Consider the following 21,069-nt stretch of genomic DNA (forward strand, 5'->3'; position numbering starts at 1 on the left):
CGGAACCTTTTGTGTCCGTACGTGAAACTCGGGAGCGCAAACACAGACGGACCATAAACAACACACGTGCAAGGCGCAAACTTAAAGCAGCAGACATGGCAAGGGTGTTTATATGATACGTTTAGATTGATGTAGACAAATAAAAAGCACTACGAGCGTGTGTTAAATCATATATTTATCTAATCATATATATATATTTTTTTATCCCCACAGCCGAAAGCATTGAAAGGGAAGAGCGCGGTGGAGAAGAAAGTGATTCATCCTTATAGCAGAAAAGCTGCGTGTCTGGCCAGATCAGCTCACAGACAGGACAGAAAAGAGAGGTAAGTCTGTAAGTGTAGTGCCCTGCTTTGTCGTGGACAGTGGACAGCTCCTTCATTCACTGTTTACAAACATGCACTAATGAGGAAACACACTCTTAGCTATTATGTCTTGTGTGTGTTTTTGTTTATGAATTATGCCAGATATTGTGTCTCCATAGACTTGTTGAATACATGCACACATCTCACAACTCCTCATTTCACTTGAATAAGTAGCCATTTCATAGTAAAAGTAGATGACACAAATCACTTTGCTAATACAACCCATGTATGGGTTAATATTTACAACCCATGTATATATATATATATATATATATATATATATATATATATATATATATATATATATATATAAAAAGAGCTGCAACAACTGATCGATAATAATCGATTATGAAAACGAATCTCATTATCGATTCGTCGGTCTGCGTGCGAACAAGGAAAATAATATTCCTAAAGACAGTGAGTAACAAACCACAAGGTGCAGTGTATTGGGTTCTTTTTTGTTTTGGACAAACAGTTGTGTAAAGTTTTAGTTGTGTAAAGTTTATATTTGTAACCCTCAGTATGTGGATTTTATTTTATATAAACAAAAGGCACTGAACGTTTGCCCCACCCCATCCGAATAATCGAGTAATCAAAATAATGACAAATAATCGGTCAACTAATCCATTTTTATTTTATTTATTTATTTATTTATTTTTCAGGTTGAAAAGTGAAAAGGCCCAGCGTTTAAACTTAATTCGTAAGTCTTGCAAGTATTTCATAGCCCTCTGGTAAATTCTTGCTTTTTTAAAAAAAAATAAATTTATATATCATTATAAGAACTTAATACGTTTACAGAGCATTGCTGTTTAGTACGAGTTTGTAAGCGTTACCTGTCCTGTTCCGTCCACAGGGGAAAAACTTTCGTGGTTCCAAAGTCAGTTGGACTCAGGAAAGGTCGAATATTCCAAACAAGACGCTTGTGAAATCATCGAGAGGTAAGACCGTCCGTTCGAATGGCTATTAATAGCGTGTTCTCGGATGTTCGAACGAATCATTCGTGACCCCGTGTGATCCGCTGTTGTTGCTCATCCGCCTCCAGTTTGCGCGTTCTGACATGCTTTTCTGCTCAACCTGGTTGTACAGAGTGGTTATCGTAGACCTCCTGTCAGCATCTAACTAGTCTGCGCATCCTCCTATGATCTCTCATCACCAAGGCGTTTTCACTGGACTGCTGCTGGATGATGATGTTTGGTTGTATTTTTGCATTTCGCACCATTTTGTGAAAATCAGGCAGGTTCTGAAATACTCAAACCAGCCTTTCTGGCACTGAATACAAGTAATCGGTACTTAAACACCTTTAAACGATTCAATTTGACCTGAGGATACGTGCGGACAGCTTGAGAGTGGACCTCGTGATGTAGTCATGCCAGCGTGTGCTGTCTTAAACAGGTATCTGCACCGATTTGATGGCGAGTTAGAGCAAATCGAGTTGGCCAACAGCATCAAAGGGCGTCAGGGTCGACTGCACTTCTCCAGAGAGACCGTCATTAAGCAGACGATGGAAAGAGAGCGAGCCCAGTACGAGGGGAACGGCTTCGGTGAGTAATCTTTCACATTTATTATCCAAAACCCCATTGATGTGTGTATATATATATATATTTTTTTAAAATTCACTTCATCTTCCTTCGCTTTCACAGAGATCCCAGATATAATCAACAGCAAACATTTGAAGACGTTCAGGTGAGAACACCGAATTGAGGTGAGGTGATGTTATAATTATAGTACATTCCAGAATTATTGGCACCCTTCAAGAATAATTCTGGAGGATGCTGTGTATATACAACCTACTTGCTTAGGAATATAGGATGGAAATCAAACGATGGGAATGTAGCATATATGTATGTGTCTTTCGCCGAGCCCCACACGGATTTATGGAGATACTAGAGATCCAGATCCTTTCTGCCTCTGGATGGAGCTCAAATCTTCTTTAATTCCAGACTGCTGGGACTACGGCTGCTCCTAACGCCATACAGACTTCATATAAATCCATAATGAACTTTTTCACACTAACTGTTGTGACCCAGATGAGGATGGGTTCCCTTCTGAGTCGGGTTCCTCTCAAGGTTTCTTCCTCTTAAAACATCTTAGGGAGTTTTTCCTCGCCACCGTCGCCACTCAGTGGCTTGCTCAGTTGGGATAAATTCGCACCTTTAATATCTGTATACCATGTTGATATTTCTGTAAAGCTGCTTTGAGACAATGTCTATTGTAAAAAGCGCTATACAAATAAAATTGAATTGAATTGAATGTAACGCAAGAGAAATGTCTCTGGGTGACTGAGAACCTGAGAGTGGTGTAAACTTTTGGTTGTTATTTGTTTAACAGAGAGTGGAACGGTGACCTGAAGAAACTGCCTAATATCAAGATGCGCAAGGTTTCGGCGAAGAAAAATACTGCAGTAAAAGAAACACACACTGAAGAAGAGGAGCATGAGGAAGATGAAGCTGAGGAGGAGGATGTGTCTCAGGACTCTGATGTAGAGCTTTTGGAAGATGAAGCATGATGCCAAACAGCTCTGGACTAAACTCGTGATTGTTTTGTTTGGTGTGGATGACTGATACAGAGTGTGTATTCGAGTGCAAAGTGATGGAAGTTCATTCGTGTCAGGATTTTCTGTGTGTATGTATGTGTATAGAATATGGTTGGGGTTCTGTGATACTGCCACATCCATTTTAAAATAAAAACAAATCCCTATTTAAATCTCTACAGTCAGATGTATTATACCGATTTATTAGACTTCCGTTATCACTGATCTATTCATATCTTCCATACTTGGGTCTGGGTTTCAGGACCAAGCATGGAGTCCCTGTATGTTCCATGCTAGTGTTTCGTCCTTTGGTGAAAGACATGTCCGTATATGACAGACTGTCCCGTTACTTTATCAGCTCAAGTCAAAGTTATTAGTTGAACCCTTGGAATTCGAGATCGTTGCATGTTTAAAATCCCGCTCCTGAAAGAATTCCGACCAATCCCGCTGTTGTTATATTATTTCATTTTGATTTGTACCTGCTCACAGTGGCCCTCGTTTATCCATCTTTTAGTCAGGTTGTGTGTAAATGTTTTGGTAAGCCATAATGAGCTACAATTTATTGCTAGATTAAAAAAAAAAAAAAAAGATTTTTGTTTATACGTGTGTGCGTATGTTGACCAGCTTTAAAGTGAAAAGCGCGTTCTGGATACGTTCGCATGTTGTGCCGCCTACAACACTCCATAAAAGGTCAAGACATTTTGTAAAAAAAAAAAAAAAAGAAAGAAAAAGAAATACTATCAGGATTACAATTTTTTTTTAAATTTAAACCTAAAGAAATGAATCTTTTGGCATAACAATATAGACAGCTGTTTGATTATAGTTCTGGTTCTCTCTTGCCAGTCGTGGCTCACGTGAGCAACCAACTGGTGCAGGCACAAATACATCTAAATTTGTCAAATTTTAAGTTAATTTGCTAGAAATGAACACAAATTGTTCTCTTAAATGGTTTTCTTTGGGTGACCATGCGTCCTCTTTTTCTGACCTTAAAAAAAGCGTCCGGATGGGATTTAAAAATTCGGGAGAGTGTCCGGGATTCGACTTTAGTTTCATTATGATGTGCTTATGGTCTAATACTGCATCATGTGTGCGCGTATTTGCATTGCTTCAACCCCTCTCTGTAATTCCCGCCTTCTCATGCACCAATTGGTCGATTATAAAAGGCTCTCAGAAACTATTGGCCAAATTCCTGCTTCAACCATTAGCCTACTCTCAATGAACGAAGCCCTGTTGTCTACGGCGTCAAACACTTGCTTGACAATAGCAGCAAATGACCGCTTTCCTGAGTCAAAATAATGCCCATGGTATAAGGTCATTTTAATTTCATGTTATCACATTTACTTTGTATTACATGACCATTCAAATGTGTAAATGATGGCACTCGTTGCATCTGATATTTTATTTTATTCAAAAGAATGTAGGAAAGAATGTAAAACTTGGGCAGAGTGAAACAAATTTTATATATAAAATATATATTCACATCCACGTTGTTCATATCCACCTTGATAAATGAAGCCCAGTGTTTTCTAATGGAATCCATTGGTTGTGTTTCCAGAAATATAAACAAATAAGTCATTCAAAACAATCATCAGCTGAATAATTTAGCTCTGGCACCACCAAACAACTTTAAACAAGTGCATTGTCATGTACACACCCTGCTTATGCTTCACGGACCCGCATTTTGAGATTCATGGATGAAAGTGTCAAATAATTGACCTTAGTGTTATGATCGCAGACACCGGTTTTTACATCAAGATTATTGCATCAAGGAAAAGTACTCCAGTCAAACGTGTGAAAAAGAAATCAAACATCATTAGTGATTAGAGTGGACACAAGTGCCCAGCTTTCCTACTGTATTTTGCTATAAAACAACCAGAGCAAAGAGAGAAAGAGCAAAAATAATTCGCTTTGTAAAATCATTCCAAAAATATATATATATATTTTTTTTACAAATTAATTGACTTGATTCAAAACCGTTTTTAAAGAATAACTGTCACTGAAAACTAAGGGAATCTTATCTATGAGACATGTATATGGAGCACCAGCTAGTGGATCGTTCAAGCATTTGTACTTAATACTGATTTTTGGGTTCTGTCGAATGTTCCTGGTGTGTAAAAGCGGTAGATTTGGCTTTGAAATTATACGATTTTCTGAGATGGCCAAAGTCTCGGTTGATTTCTGAGTGCTCTGTTTGAAGTTAAGCTACCCATTGTCCATATCCAGTTGAATTAAATTTCTTTTCCCATGACAGTCAGAAACACATCTGAACCACCATCTGAATAGAAAATCAAACAGGAACCGTATCTGCACTTCCTCCTGCAGGGACAGGGCAGGTAACGTTTGTTTGGGTCTGGTGGTTGGGAACAATGTGCGGGGGCGGGGCCTTTTCAGCTCCGTTGCACACCGAGTCTGGGCAGTTTTGCACAAAAATGACACGGTTAAAAGCCTTCAGGCGCCTCCACAGGTTTAGGTAAACTTTGCACTGGATGTACATGAAGATGAGGCCTGCCACCACGCTGAGGACCACAATGCCAAGCTTGGTCCAGAACAGCCTCTCCAGAAGTCCTGCAACATCAAGAGGAGACAATTGCAGCAACACTGTATTTATCCAATAAGAACACAGCTACAGTAAGACCTGAGCATAGCGTGGGTCATGTTGTTCTAGGAAAATAATCAACAACAAGGTGGTGCGATTCCCAACCTTACTGTTACACTAAGACTTATTATACAGAGCATCATCCATATAAGTCGTTGCTATAGAAACGATGACGTATTCGAATGAACAAATAAAAAATAAACACCACTAACAGAGCTGTTGTTATACAAAAAATATTCTGTGGTATAAATAATACTGTGAGTGTAAGAGAACACGAGAGAGAGAGAGAGAGAGAGAGAGATTTGACCATTGTGCTCTTTGCCTTGCTGTAATCCTTCAGCAGTGTGGTTCCTGAGGATGAAGGTGAAGAGCGACCAGGCGACACATGCCACAGCCACCAGGTGAAAGATCACCGAGCAGAAGATCCTCCTGCGCTCGTTTGTAGACATCTGCAAGTTCTCCCACTGAGAGAGAGAGAGACTGAACGAGTAAAAGCAGCGAAATAAACTGAGAAAGAAGCTTTGCGTTCACATCAGAACCCAGTCGACATCAGAAAGCCTTAAACATCTTATTAAACGCAGATATACGTAGGAAGAGGAAGTGGACATGAACCATTCATGGTCTGATTTTGAGGGTTAGACATTTCTTAGACATGTCTCCATAATGACGTTGTTTGTGTGTATGCATGCAGGAGAAGAAGATGTGCAGGACTTTGTGGCATGATTCAATGACGAACCCATTGGCGTGTTTGTGTATAAGCGAGATAGTGTGTTGTACTTGTGTGTAGAGAAAGAGACCTTGCGCAAGGGTTTGAGGTGCGTCTCCATGATGAAGTTGTATTTACACAGTTCACAGCAGCGCGTGTCTGAGCTTTTGATCCACTGGTGCAGGCAGGCGTGGTGCACGAAGCGTAGACTACCTGTGCACCTACATGGCATGATGAGAGGACACTCCTCATCACCTTCACTGTGGCAGATCCTACACACACAACAAACCTTTAACAGAATACCATTCAATATGTTTTCTCTATGTTTTCTCTTTTTTTTCTCTCACCTGCACACTTCTAGTTCATCATCAGTGCACGCTTCCTGTAGTTTCCCGTTCTGATTGGACGCCTCTGTGTACTTCTGAGCTGTTTGGATGGCCATATCTGCGTCTCCTGATCCTCGTTCCTCATACGTCTTCGTGATTGGCTCTTCGTCCTCGCTACCCTTTTCAGTGCCGCACTCACTCTCTCTGGCGTGATTGGCTGACTTGCTGTCTAGCTCCTCCATCTTTAAGTATGTCCCCTGGGAGGTCTGGAGGTCCTGTTTCTGGGCCTCATCCTTACGGGAGCACGGGAGCACGCGTGGGCGTCGTCTGCGCCGGGCTTTCTCACGGCTCCATGATCGAGCTGCCCTGTGGTACTGTTCGTCTCCCGAAGATGAGTCGTTATGGGTGTGTGCGCTCTTTGACTGGTCCACACACTCTACGACGCAACCACCGCTCTTCCGTTGCTGCCGGTAACGACGCTTCACCTGTTGCTTAGTGATGGGGGTGTGGCTTACAGAAATGATGGCTGTGGTATGATCTGGGCTAGGATTTCCAGAGTTGAAATCATAAGATAAACAGAAGCAAATATAAATATTAATGTGTAATTCTAGATCTGCTATGATATCTAAATCGTTTTGTTTTTTCTCCAAACATAAGGAAATTCAATTCTAGAGAGAATATGAAGATCTCAGAGTCATGGCACATTAGCTTTAGCTCCACTCACCTTTTCGTTTCCAGACAGGAAGGCTGTGATGTGCCAGTGAGTACTGCCCCCTGGGTGGAACTATGTGCCTAAAACAACATAGATTTATAAAAGATTTATCTGGAGACATGGAACCAATACAGAACACCAGCTGGTGTTCAAGCTTCAAGCTATTGGCTGTCAGCATGAAGTCAGTGACACAATAAATTTGTCATTTAACAAACCCAGGACATCATGTCTTCTTCACAATTCACTTCTCTCATTACGCAAATGATAAACAAAATAAACAAATTTTCGTTTTCCTCCACAGATTTCTATTGGTTTGTTTAAAAATGGCCAAAGGGTGCCCACAGTAAATGCTTTTCTAGCAGAGTTGAAGTAACATTTTACTTTAACGTCACCAAAGCTCTAAGACAAACCAATCCTATTACTCGAACCAAAGCCGGGATAAAGAAACCTGGCCTGTTTTGTGCGTGGGAACATGACTACTTTTCAGCATGGTTAAGACACTTTAGTTTCAAAAGCAAATCATCTTACAATTTATAAGTTCTTATTAAACATATGCATCTCAGTGAAGTTCAGGAACACAAACACAGAACGTTGGTGGGAAAAAGGTACTCTTTTCTCATAATGCTCATAATCTTCCCTTTACCAATCTTTTATGTTTGTTTGCTTGTTTGTTTGAATTTTTAGCCTCCATTTTGGTCAGTCCTAAGTATTTCTGTTGATTTTTCCTGCCATTTTGAGTTGACATTGTGAGCAATGCCTCATAGGCCCTAAAAAAAAAAAACATTACAGGAACACAGTACATCAAGAAAAATTAAGTTAGATAACATTTTAGACAGAATTGCATATTTAGTCAATGTAACAAACATTTACTAATATTATACTGTACTGTAAAATTATTTACATATAAAAATTATACCATCAAAATGTAAAGAGAAAAGCATTCTTTCTTTTTTTTTTGTCGTATAGTTATTGTACTAGGTCATTTATAACTCAAAGTTAAACCCCTAATGGCAACTTAAATCAAATTCACTGCGGATTTGCTCAGGACTCGCTTGATAATCAGACAGGTCCTGCTTTCAAAGATGAGAAAAGATGAGCAGTTTCATAATTTGACAAGGAAACATGCATTGTTGCATTGAGAATGAAACTATTTTCACACAATTAAGCGTTCCCCGATTAACATTTTCAAGAACAGCGTCATGTTTTCCGCCATTCTAAGCATGAGCAAGATTCATTTGTCTGCACTCTAAAGCAAGTCATTGAAGTCATGCTGTTGATTGCTTTGTCTCAGGATCTTTAGCTTGCTCTGTACAACCGTGAAGCCAATTCAGAATAAAATGAAGGAAATATGTAAGTGACCAAAAGACCGAATTTGCCATACCACTCCAGAATGCACTTGCCTAACGTTGTGGGCGTAATGAACATCCTAAACAGGCCCGTTTCATCTTGAAAGAGCAACAGTGCCATTGCAATGAGCACTTTGCAGCTGTGCATATTACAACACGAGGTAAATCAGGACTCTTCCATACAGCATACCTCCAGATAGCGATCCTAAATGTCCACTCACCTGACCTGGAGCATAAAAGAATGCTATACTTCTACTACTTAAAGACAAAGGATTAAACATGTACCTATGCATATACGTTATGAACCTAACACTAATATTACTAATGATGCTGAGTTTCAACCACCTTGGTGCGTTCTATGTTTAAAACCCTACCATTAAGAGACCTATACGTGTTCTCATATGATACTACGACTTCTATAGTCTTATTAAGGCTCCACCAATACATGCGTCAACATTCTGGGTTAACTCTTAGACCATCAATAGGAAATGTACAGAGTTTAGGGTGAGGATTAAATTAAAGGAAATCGTGAGGGGAAAAAGACAAGACCAAGTTTGTCAGTTTTACCATTGTATTGTTATAATTAATAATAGTAAGGCAGTGGTATGTAAATGACACGCATTCTCATCAACGCTAAGAATTTTAAGGACAAATGAGGTGTTCTACTACATACTACCACACCATGCTAAACAATAAGTACTATCTAAGTACTATGTTGCCAGAAGGGATATTGTCTTGGTGACAGGGCCAATACTTTTATCTATGAAAGGTTCATCATTATAGAAGTGATAGGTGTTCAATTGTTAAAGTATGAAGATGGCATTTGTCCACACTGCTGTAATGTTTCAGTACACAAAAGTCACCAAGCTAGCACTGATCTCACTGTCTATTTCTGCTCCTTGGCCACATCACAGCTTCAGATCTTAGATCCTGCTCCAGTTTTGGTCTCTGGCACTGATCATACCTCATGCTTGGCCTCTATCCCTGGGTCAAGTCTCAGTCTGGGATCCATCCAGTCCCAGACCCAAATCCGGTTTGGAAGCTTTATTTGCTTTGCTGATCTGACTCTTTAACCCTAATATTAAAGTGTCTAAACATTTAGATGCTTCAAAGTAATATAATCAGATTTATTCTCAAAGCATTGCACTGAAAAGATGAAGATACTAGATACAAGAAAACAAGTTAAGAGATAAAACGACAGGGAGTGCTGTTATAGAGAAGCTGATTATTTCCCCACAGCATTTCCTGAAGCGTTTTATTCCTCTTATATCACAGCGGCTTGCCAACGGTGAATTATTTTAATTTATTAATGATCGACACGTCATGCTTTTTAGCCATTTAATGTTGTGGGACGTCTATGAGACACACTAGTTCCTGTTAGGAAAGAAAATGCAGCCTGTCGTGTTACCAAGAAACTGCAATGTCCTCTGTTCTGGAGGTTCTTCCTTTACATACGGCTTTACCTCTGTGTGTTTCGGATTATGTACAGCATGTACCGTACAAGTCTGTTTGAATAAGCTGTTACTATGGAAACGATAACATATTAGAGCAAGTGAATTAATATAAACTTGTGATTGGGATTATAGCTGGAACTGCTGCCAGAGCTGCTGTTATCGGAAATGAAAGAACACCTTCTGACCAATCAGATTTGAGAATTCATCAGCGCTGTGGTATAATTACACATACGCTGTCATACACTGACTATACAATACATGAATTCATCTTCAGCAACTGCTTTACTACAGGACATCTATATTATCAAACCCAAAGTGTGATATCTATAAAGGTGATGTACGCACATGATCTCACCTCATTTTCTTTACGCTTATTTCTGGTTCTGATGCTGCCCTGGCCATTACACGTGGAATCCCTACTAATAGGCTTGACGGATATCTGATGCACAGGCATTTTAACGGTGTAGTGGATCCTGGGATACTTCTCCTCGCTTAGTCGTCCAACGGGAACAAACTAGACCATTCACATGGTTGCTGCACGTTCAAGAACATAAATGCACATATCCTTGAAATCCGGTCTACAAGGCATAGTAAAATCCAGAAAGTCAGTGAGGCCTTACTCAGTAGAGCCTGGCTGTCGACGGTCCACCTGAGAGAGCGAGAGAGTGAGTGAGAACGTCACACTAATGGTATTAGACTGGTCACTGAACACGTGGTTGTGAGGACTTAGTGGTTATTTTGTCCTGAAATCTCCTCTCCTATGGCCCTGGAGCAGCTAATCAACTTAGACTCACAGGACCTCCACACAGGGGCTCATCCTCTTTCAGACACACAGACACACACACAGAGAAGCTGCCTTTTTGCATGAACACTTACAGTAATAGAATTAAACACATATCATTTTCCTATTTATTGTGTAATTACATTGGTGTGGTTTATTTCTAGTAATTTTGGCAAATCATTTTACGCCAATGCAAGTGTCATTACAGCACAGACCCGGCATGAAAGCTGAAGCTTTAGGAGCTGATCTGTGTGTACAGAGGGCACAGATGACGAGATGAGAGAGAGCTGGTCAGACTAAAGAATTAAAGTGCTGCCACATCACTCTTTTTTAAGGAAGAGATGAAGCGAGTGCTAAATCCCACCTGCACCACTATCAGCAGGTAGTCAAATAGAATCCACATGTGGCTGTAATCTTGTACATTTGGCCAAGATATGGCAAACAGACCCGGGCCAGATCCGAGCAATATATGTTTTATTATACCTTCAAAATTGGTGGGAACTTGTCTTTTGTCTCACCGCCGACATTGTAGTATCTGGCACAAGCGATATGTGTGTCCCTCATGTGGCATGCATATGGTCTGCCATAGAAAGTGTTTATATGCAGGTGATGCTTGGCTGACTCTGGGAAAACCACATCTAGCTTGTAGCTGAGTGTGGAAATGATGTGGAAGCCCAAACGTCAACCTAGCCCATGCTAACTGGCCAGAGAAAAATCTGTGAATCCAGTGTTTGAAACTTGGTTAAGGGGTTTGTGGTTGGACTTACATTTTTTTAAAAGTCTAGGGGAAAAAATCCAATTCACTCACCTCTCTGCACCTGGTACATAGAGATGAGCATGGATTCATGTTTACATTACTAACGAGGACAAAAGGTGGATGAACTGAGGTAAGAATGTTGTTAACTGGTTAGTCCTTCTACATTTAATCAATGTTTCCACTGATTAAAGTATTTTAGTGCTGATAGGGTAGGAGGACTGGTGAAAGTAATACCTGGATGAGCAAACCACTTGATGTAATGATGTATAATATATTTATAGCTGAAAATCCACTTAGAAATCCTGTTAGGTTAGCCTTTACTAGCTAATATTCTCATTATTTTGACACGTATTGATTTTAAAGCCTCACTGGGACGCAGTAAACTACAACAAGCAGTCTGATGAAAAAAAAAAAAAACCTTTGAAATTATTATTTGAATATTAAATATAGTATTTATCCCTTAATACTACTTTAGTATTACCCTTTATTATTATACCTAGTATTTATTCCTTTATACTGCTATATTTCACCTCTCCATTTTGTTGAAATGAATCATTAAAAAAACATCCGAAAGAAAAAAGATGGCGTTTCATTTATTGTTTATAACCAGCTTTTTGTTTTCTTTCTTTCATTTCATGTTGTGGGAACCTGACTAAAAAAAAAAAAAAAAACAAGGAAGAGAAACATGGCATAAACAGCACAATTGGTTTGTGGTTAGACGTCTTGATCGGGCTTGTGATAGCAGCACGCAATGATTCTCAAAGGTGTTGAAAACTATAAATACTCTGCTCCAAAGTCCATTTCCAGCATTGCTGAGACCTAACGATCCTTCAACCACCAGCCAATAGATGACAGATAAAAAGAAAACGGTGAGCATCTAACTTTATTGATCCAGTTATTAGAAATAATTAATAATAAACGGATGACTGAATGAATAAATCTCATTAAAAGAGGCACGTACCTGTTAATATTCTTACATGTATAGTATTTACTAAATGCAAAGTGAGATAATAATAATAAAAAAAATCAACAGACATATTGATAAAGCAATAGATTAAACAGATTTTGTCACTTCCTGCATGCCTGGCTACAGATAGGTGCGATAACCACGTTTTCAAAGATGGCGCGTCAAAACGATAATCTGTGTAGGAAATATTTGTCTGTAAGGCTGCAAGCAGCAAATTACACTGCTGTTAAAAAAATTAAGAATAAACACACACGTTTCTGCTTAAATGCAGTGTTTGGTTTTATTTATACCCTTCCTATATACGGTACATAGTAAGCTATAATATGTCCATCCATCCATCCTCCATACCACTTATCCTAAGGCGGGGGACACCCTGGACAAGGTGCCAACCCATAGCAGGACACAATCGTCGACAAATTCTCACACCCATTCACACACTACGGACAATATTTTCCAGAACTTGATTATTTGGATTTTTCGAAAGTTTTTTTTTTTTTTTACAATGGCTCTATTTGATTCACTAATTGATTCATCCGTCCATCCTTCCACCCATCCATTTTCTTCCGCTTACCTACAGTAGGCCTGGGTAGCAGTCTAAGCAGAGATGCCCAGTCCTCCCTCCCCCTAGCCACCTCCTCCAGCTCCTCAACGGGGATACCGAGGTGCTCCCAAGCCAAATGAGAGATATAATCTCTACATCTAGTCCTTGGTCAGTCCTGAGGTCTCCTTCCCATTGGACATGCCCAAAACACCTCTGCAGAGACACATCGATGAGGCATCCTAGCCAGATGCCTGAACCACCTCAACTGGCTCAATTATTGATTCATTAACTGATTCACTGATTCATTCATCTCGAGCACCCTCTTTATCCAGATCAGGGACACGGTGAGTCCGCAGCCTATCCAGTGAAGACTAGACGCTAGGCAGGAATACATCCTGAATTGGAAATCCTTCCTTGTTTACAGCCGTATCACATGTTTGGTCTATTCTCCACTCCATCACCTGTGTTTAGTTGCCCCTACTTATGATTATTTTTGGTATAAAACACTGTGGTATATAACCTCATGTTCAGCCGTTCTTAACCTGGGGGTCACAAAGTGGTAAAAGGGGGGCCACGGGAAAACTTTTAATTTAAAACGATTGTACGCAGAGGTTCACAGAGAAGCCACGGGTGGATTTTTGGATATCCGTACACGCCGAATACAGAGAACTAAGTGACGAGGCATTGAAAAAAACATTCACTTTTCAGTGCTGGTATACAAGAAGAGCAAGTATAGAGCCAGACTCACGGTCAAAGAGAGTTTGCGTCTTTTCCTCAGCCCATCTCAGCCATGACGGGACCATCTCGCATCCTCTGTCAAAGTCAAGTCAAGTCAAATTTATTTATAAAGACAACAGCAGCTGATCCAAAGTGCTGTACAAAACATTCAAATTCATCCCATTAAATAACATTAATAGTCAACGCCCAACCATCCCACTGTGTGAGTATTACGAAACGTTTGTCATTCTTAAAAATGGGTGGCACTCTCAAAAAGGTTAAGAACTGCTGCTCTGTTAAGAACCAATGGTTGATTGGTTGAACTTGTACTTCCTGTTCCATTGTTCAGAGTGGTAGGAATGGGACACTGTGGTTGGAAGAAGAGACTCAATGACTCAATGACTCAATGCTAATGACTCTTTTCCATTAATCCACACCCATCACCTGCTACATTATACTGTACATAGGCATAACCAGAGAGTAGAGCAAATAGCGAAGATTTAAAGCAAAGCAAAGATCACCAAATACAAGTAACAGGTAGGGGTATAAAACTACCAGGCTACACCAAATCCAAAAACAGTGTGTGCAAACATTGTTATTATGCATATACAGCAGGGTTACCAAGGACAACAGGTATCAAGCTGGGGTGGAAGATGTATGAAAGCACACACACACACACGGATACACATATACCCAACATTTGAACCCATACTGTCCAAACAACACATTCAGAGTCAGCCTGGGGTTTGGATGATTATTCAGTAAACATTTGTTTGTGTATATGTGTGTGTATGTGTGTGTGTGTGTGTGTGTGTGTGTGTGTGTATGTGTCTGTCAAACTGCAGGTATCTAAGGCAGACCATTCAGTAGGTTAACTCAGCTGGCAATATGAGCCAGGCACTGGCTTTACCTGTTCCATCATATTACATTACAGAGTGCACACACACACAAACACACAGAGCTACAGACACGGTTAACCGTCTCTCAGCGAGCATCCAAAAGTGTTAAAAGTGTTGTGGATTCCTGCTGAAGTCTTGACACAACAGTAAGAATCGTGTGTTCAGTGTACATGTCGTTTGGAGTATGTTGTGTGCAATAATGCCTTGGTAATGCCTTAGTTTGTTGAAGTATCAACGTTAGTGTGTCTTGGGACCAAACGTCCAGGTCGGTTAGTGATTTATTCATTGCTAGTTTGCAGTGTAACATAGAACTGGTGGTTATTTGCATAATTAATGTTGTAAATAGTCACATCTTTGTTCAAAATTGCTATAAGTCATATGCATACTTTAAAAAAAGAATTGGCCATTTTTTTTTACCGTCGAAATTAATATAATATTGGTGTGCGTATGTGTGTGTGTGTGTGTGTGTTTGTGTGTGTAGCAGATGGCCTCTCCCTTCACAGAGCTGGAATGCTACATCATTCTTCTTTCTCTGCTAGTCTTCAGTTTCTTTACTCTGCATGGCATGATACATGAGCGATGCACACCTCCAACAGGTACTAACACAACATTAAAATTGAATTGCATTAAAACGGAGTAACTGGCTACTTAAAACCATAGCAAAGGACATTGTTGACGTTATATATTGTGTTGATGTCAGCCCTACATTTATACGTTAATTGTTTAGCTGTTTTGTTAGTCACTTGAAAATAAAATAGTGCCAATAAAATTGTAGCTAATTTCTAACTTCTGAAGTCTACAGACTTTTAAACTCGATCGCTCTTTCCTTCAAAGACTCATCTCTGTTTGTTTGATATGGATATCTATAACCTCAAACTCTGAAGGTAAAAGGACAAATATGAGACCAAAAAAGTTATGGTGGTCCACCTTATGGTGTTTTGCGCTTTAATGTTGAACTGAACTGAATAGGATAAGGCCACAATCTGTATTGACTTTCCTCATTTTAGAAAAGAAGAAGTATGGGAAAGCGGAATAGAATAGCATTGTTATTCGTGAACCCATACAAACCCACTCAGATATATCAGATATACACTACATCGTTCAGCCATAACATTAAAACCCCTGAGAGGTGACGTGAATACCATTGATTATCTCATTACAATGGCACCTGTCAAGGGGTGGGATACATTTATTAGGCAGCAAGTGAACTGTCAGTTCTCAAAGTTGATGTGTTGGAAGCAGGAAAAATGGGCAAGCGTAACAATCTGAGTGACTTTGACAAGGGCCAAATTGTGATGGCTAGACGACTGGGTCAGAGCATCTCCAAAATGGCAGGTCTTGTGGGGTGTTCCTGGTATGCAGTGGTTAGTACCTACAAAAAATGATCCAAGGGAGTACACCCGGTGAACCGGTCAGAGTGGCCATCCCGACCCCTGTCTATCTCCCATAGCACTTACAATGGGCACGTGAGCATCAGAACTGGACCATGGAGCAATGGAAGAAGGTGGCCTGGTCTGATGAATCATGTTTTCTTTTACATCATGTGGACAGCCGGGTGTGTGTGTGTCGCTTACTTGGGGAAAAGATGGCACCAGGATGCACTACGGGGCAAGCCGGCGGAGGCAGTGTGATGCTCTGGGCAATGTTCTGCTGGGAAACCTTGAGTCCTGGCATTCATGTGGATGTTACTTTGACACATACCACCCAGTTAAACATCGTTATAGACCAAGTACATCCCTTCATGGCAATGGTATTCCCTAATGGCAGTGGTCTCTTTCAGCAGGATAATGCTCCCTGCAACACTGCAAAAAAATGTTCAGGAACGGTTTGAGGAACATGACAAAAAGTTCAAGGTGTTGATTTGCCTCCAAATTCCCCAGATCTCAATCTGATCGAGCATCTGTGGGATGTGCTGGACAAAAAAGTCCAGCACATCCCAGACTTAAAGACTTAAAGGATCTGCTGCTAACGTCTTGGTGCCAGATACCACAGCACACCTTCAGAGGTCTTATGGAGTCCACGTCTCGAAAGGCCAGAGTTGTTTTGGTGGCACACGGAGAACCTACACCATCTAAGGCAGGTGGTTTTAATGTTATGGCTGTTTGGTGTATATGGCCAAAAGTATGTGGACATCTGACTATCACACGTATATGTGCTTGTTGAATATCCCATTCAAGATTTAGTTCCCCTTTGCTATTATAATAACCCCCACTCTTCTTTGAGGGCTTTCCAATAGATTTTGGAGCGTGGCTGTGGGGATTTGTGTCCATTCATGACGTTGGGCGAGGAGGCCTAGGGTGCAGTCGGCGTTCCAGTTCATCCCAAAGGTGTGCAGTGGGGTTGAGGTCAGGGTTTTGTGCAGGCCACTTAAGTTCTTCCACACCAACCTTGGCAAACCATGTCTTCATGGAGCTCGCTGTGGGGCAGTGGCATTGTCGTGCCAAGGTATGTCTAGGTCCCTTAGTTCCAGTGAAGGGAAATCTGTGCTTCCAACTTTGCGGCAAGAGTTTTGGGGAAGAACTACATATGGCTATGATGGCCAGGTGTCCACATACTTTTGGCCATATAGTGTATCTTTATAACTAAATTAGGTATATAAAGAGAAAAGAGAGAAATCATGCACACTGCACATAGCTTTGGACAACAGTTGAAAGAAAAGAAAGAAAAATAATATAGACCAAGCCAAACAAGTTTTACAGGAATTCTAAAATAACATTGCATAATTCTCTCTCTCTCTCTCGCTCTCTCTCTCTAGCTAAAGAAGGCGAAGAACATCATGACCCACTCATAGTCTGAGCCTAGGCTTTGTTCGGAATGAGAGCTACACCAACAGACTTATAGGATATATGCAATTTTAAAACTCTCCTGGGACCCAGCATAGCAGAACTTATATGTTGGAACTTGTTGGATTTTCATATGGCATATCCAAAAGCGGACAGTTTGGGGGCCGGCTCCAGATTCAATTATTTATAGCCATCAACAAAGACTGATAAGGGGTGCGTGGCTATATTTGTCTAAAGGGCAAGTCTGTAAGGTGTGGATGTAACGTGCTGACGTGGATTATTGAAGGCTCTTAGAACCTCAGATGCTCTTAGAAGAAGTGTATGGCTTTTGTAACACACATTTGTACTGTACATGAAAGCAACAAGATTTTTAACTCTGAAGGTAAAATACAGTTGTTTTATCTCTCTCTCTCTCTCTCTCTCTCTCTCTCTCTCTCTCTCTCTCTGTCTCTCTCTCTGACTTACTCTTTTTGATCTGCAATGTTTGGAATGTGAAACTTTTGTAAATCAGATGGGGTCTTTGTCTTTTAAATCAGACTTCTTTGTCTTTGTCTTATGCAATTTATTTGTCTTATGCAATTGTGACAGATGTAGGTGCTTTGCCTCTTTTTGAACGGTTATAATAATTTTATGAGCCCCCAGGGAAATGCCATCCTTGATGCTGTCATGTAGCACACCTTCAGCGTCTCAAAACATCTTGAGAACACCTGAACGTAATGAACTTTATTGGAATGCCAGTTCTTGGAAGGCCCGTGTGCACACTAGCGGACTCCAGCTACTTATGCAAGCTCAGCGGTGTATGGTTTTCCCCAGAAGCGTGATATTTCATCATGTATTTCTGGGAAAATGGGGAGTTTTCTGCAATGTGAGGGAGATTTATTTTCACTGGGGAAAAAGTGCTCGTCCAGCATGCCACAAGCCACTTCCTCTTCCCCGGGCCAGTCTAAATTCAGTTTTTCAACAGCCCTAGTGTTCACTTCGAGCAGCTGTTTATAGGATTGAGAGCTGCTTTCTGTTTTTGGTGCACTGGCTCCACCCTGTGGCTCCTCTGAGTCAGAGAGGGTGGGTTGATTCCCCACACTGGAAGGAGAACTCGCTACGCAAGCTCCAAAACCCAGAAGCGGAGAGTCAGATCCAGAGGAAAGTGCAAGAGATAGAGCAGTGCTCACCTCTGGTTCCCCCGCTCCCCTCAGATCCATACGGGATCCCCAGGTTCTGAGCCCAATCGCGTACGAGGGCGCGTCCCACAGTGTGAAGCTCATGTAACATTGAGTTTCTTTTGAAAGGGAAGACTTAGTGACAGCACCAATAACCTCTGCAGGGCGGCGGTGACGGTATCACAATCCACCATTTGAAGAAGACTTCGAGAGCAGAAATATAGAGGCCATACCACAAGATGCAAAATACTCAAGCTCAGTAAGAAGCAGAAAGTCATATTGAACTTTGCAAAGAAATACATGAATGAGTCACAAAAGTTGTGGAACCAAGATTAACCTCTACATAAGTGATGGACAGGTCAAAGTGTGGAGAAGGAATGGATCAGCTCATGATCCAAAACATAGACTCTCATAAGTCAAGCATGGTGGAAGTAGTGTCATGGCTTGGGCTTGCATGACTGGCCAAGTCACCAGATCACCAGACCTTCCCCCAATACAAACAAAAACTGAAAGAAGCTGCAGTACAAGCCTGGAAAAGCAACACAGAAGAAAAATGCAACAGTATAGTGATGTCACTGGGTCACTGGCTTGATGCAGTTATTGCAAGCAAGAGATATGCAACCGATTATTAAGTGTTATTTACTTTAAGACTATATGTTCCTATACTTTTGCTCACCTAAAAATTGGGCTGTTTGTCACCAAAAGTGCCATATTTTTTAACACATCTAGACGTAAATATCAGGAAATGAAAGCTGATCTATCATCTTGGATTCATCTTTTGATCTCATCCCCAATCTTCAGTGTATAGTGAAAACTGTACACAAGGGACTGCACACAAGGAGGCAGCAGCATCTACAGCTACACTGGTGCTATTGGAAATAAAGTATAGCCTGTATAGGTTAGAAATAAAGTATGGGATAGTAAGACACAAGAAAAATAAGTAAAGGAGGATTGTTTATCTTTTGTTATTTGATATGCTACGTTACTACTTCCTCTACATACTGTTCTATATAGTTCTAGATCACGCTTTCTGTCTGTCTTTACAGTATCTCAGTGTCCAAGGACATTATACTTTCTTCCATTGGGTGGAGACTTTTACAGTAATTATAATACTGTGTTGTTTGTGTTGTAAACATGCATGTGCACCTGTGTTTGTGTATAGTGTTATGGAGATTCCCTTCTCATTCTTTGAGCTGTTCTTCATCGTCTTAGCCTTCACCGTGTTCTGTGTGTTCGGCCTGGCTGCTATCTATAAACGCAGCCAGCACGCAGGCAACCAAGGTACATGAGTGTCAACATTACACATACACAGAAGCTTATATGTACATACGTATTCGGTTGCCCAATTATTCTTTTGTATGTGTCTGTTGATCATCTGCTTCTGTGCATGCATGTCTATTTCAGGTGAAATTATTTGGACAGAGCAGAATGGAACCCATCATAAGAGTAGAGTAAAAAGAAAACAGGAATTCCAACCATCAAGAAAATAAACTTGGGGCTTCCATAAACATTCAGGCAGAGAAAAAGGCTATTTTATCCATAACCTTCCAGACACTCTATACTCCTCAGTATTTATGGACCTGATGAATGACACTGTTACTGCATTAAGTTGAAGTACAAGACGATTTCTAGAAACTTGGAGAACTTTTTAAACATCACTGCTGGGTTGTGAACAAGCCACCAACCAAAAATATCTTTCTAATGGCGTCCTGCTGTCAGAAATTGACCAGGGATTAAGGGCTAGAAGACAATTAACATGATTAATGCACTTTACCGGTACACCTACAGCACCAGCGAGGTGCTGGGCTACAGAACCTTGTCTACTAGTCTAGTCTACTAGTCTAATCAAGTTGCTAGTAAGTGTACACAGTGCTGCTACACAATGCTGATACACTCACATCAGCACCACACACTTATTATTCCACTAAAGTGTCAGTGCTGTGCTGAAAATGGAATGGTTCATCACCCAAATAACCTCGGGGCAATGGTGGGCCTATGGTGGTCTTTTATGTTGGTACATGGGGGTAAAATGGACAATATGTGTATGTTCATGTGGATGATATTGTGCAGTCATATGTTGTGTAGTCAAAGAAAAAGACCTTATGTTGTATAGAATAGCCTTTGTAAAAGGAAATAACCAGTGGAGTGAATAAAATGTAAGAGGACGTACTTAAGGGTGGCGTGTGTGTTGTTCATTGTTATATTACAGTAGGACTTGACAAACGGACAGACAGTCTGACTTACTTACTTACTTACAAAAAAAAAAAAACCTACAGGAATCCTGCAGGAATATTATGCAGATATCCTACACAATTTTCAGCTCATTTTCCTTTAGATATATACCTGCAGGAATTCTAAGAAGGAAACAATTATATTCAGAAATGGCATCCTCCAGGAATTATTTCCTAAAGCTCTATTTAAAACGTTTTTTGAGT

General features: G+C 40.5%; 2 protein-coding genes and 1 long non-coding RNA gene across 3 annotated transcripts; 2 read left to right on the forward strand and 1 right to left on the reverse strand.

Moving 5' to 3' along the window:
* Positions 1-3,069, forward strand: tma16 (translation machinery associated 16 homolog). Its single transcript, XM_017461645.3, has 7 exons — positions 1-98; positions 214-323; positions 1,025-1,062; positions 1,216-1,300; positions 1,755-1,903; positions 2,003-2,045; positions 2,691-3,069. Exons 1-7 carry the CDS (start codon positions 96-98, stop codon positions 2,866-2,868), a joined length of 606 nt encoding a protein of 201 aa, XP_017317134.3. The 5' UTR covers positions 1-95; the 3' UTR covers positions 2,869-3,069.
* A 1,218-nt stretch (positions 3,070-4,287) lies between these two features.
* Positions 4,288-14,362, reverse strand: marchf1 (membrane-associated ring finger (C3HC4) 1). Its single transcript, XM_017461646.3, has 7 exons — positions 13,827-14,362; positions 10,388-10,681; positions 7,245-7,312; positions 6,542-7,063; positions 6,286-6,466; positions 5,796-5,952; positions 4,288-5,457 (listed from the first exon to the last, which is right to left on the reverse strand). Exons 2-7 carry the CDS (start codon positions 10,484-10,486, stop codon positions 5,180-5,182), a joined length of 1,305 nt encoding a protein of 434 aa, XP_017317135.1. The 5' UTR covers positions 10,487-10,681; positions 13,827-14,362; the 3' UTR covers positions 4,288-5,179.
* LOC108260921 (uncharacterized) lies at positions 12,303-17,859 on the forward strand. The gene is made up of 3 exons (XR_001811282.3): positions 12,303-12,439; positions 15,176-15,290; positions 17,450-17,859. It is a non-coding gene; the product is annotated as an uncharacterized LOC108260921 (long non-coding RNA).
* Positions 17,860-21,069: the final 3,210 nt, after the last annotated feature.

Source organism: Ictalurus punctatus, chromosome 29, assembly GCF_001660625.3.
Source record: "Ictalurus punctatus breed USDA103 chromosome 29, Coco_2.0, whole genome shotgun sequence".
Lineage (NCBI taxonomy): Eukaryota > Metazoa > Chordata > Actinopteri > Siluriformes > Ictaluridae > Ictalurus > Ictalurus punctatus.

Excerpts from the sequence above, each read along its gene's own strand:
- marchf1 (XM_017461646.3), bottom strand. The coding sequence starts at position 10,486 with ATGCCTGTGCATCAGATATCCGTCAAGCCTATTAGTAGGGATTCCACG. Across the intron at positions 7,313-10,387 it reads ATAAGCGTAAAGAAAATGAG|GCACATAGTTCCACCCAGGG; the intron begins GTGAGATCATGT and ends ATGTTGTTTTAG. Across the intron at positions 7,064-7,244 it reads TCCTGTCTGGAAACGAAAAG|CCCAGATCATACCACAGCCA; the intron begins GTGAGTGGAGCT and ends TGGAAATCCTAG.
- tma16 (XM_017461645.3), top strand. Across the intron at positions 324-1,024 it reads AGACAGGACAGAAAAGAGAG|GTTGAAAAGTGAAAAGGCCC; the intron begins GTAAGTCTGTAA and ends TTTATTTTTCAG. Across the intron at positions 1,301-1,754 it reads GCTTGTGAAATCATCGAGAG|GTATCTGCACCGATTTGATG; the intron begins GTAAGACCGTCC and ends TGTCTTAAACAG.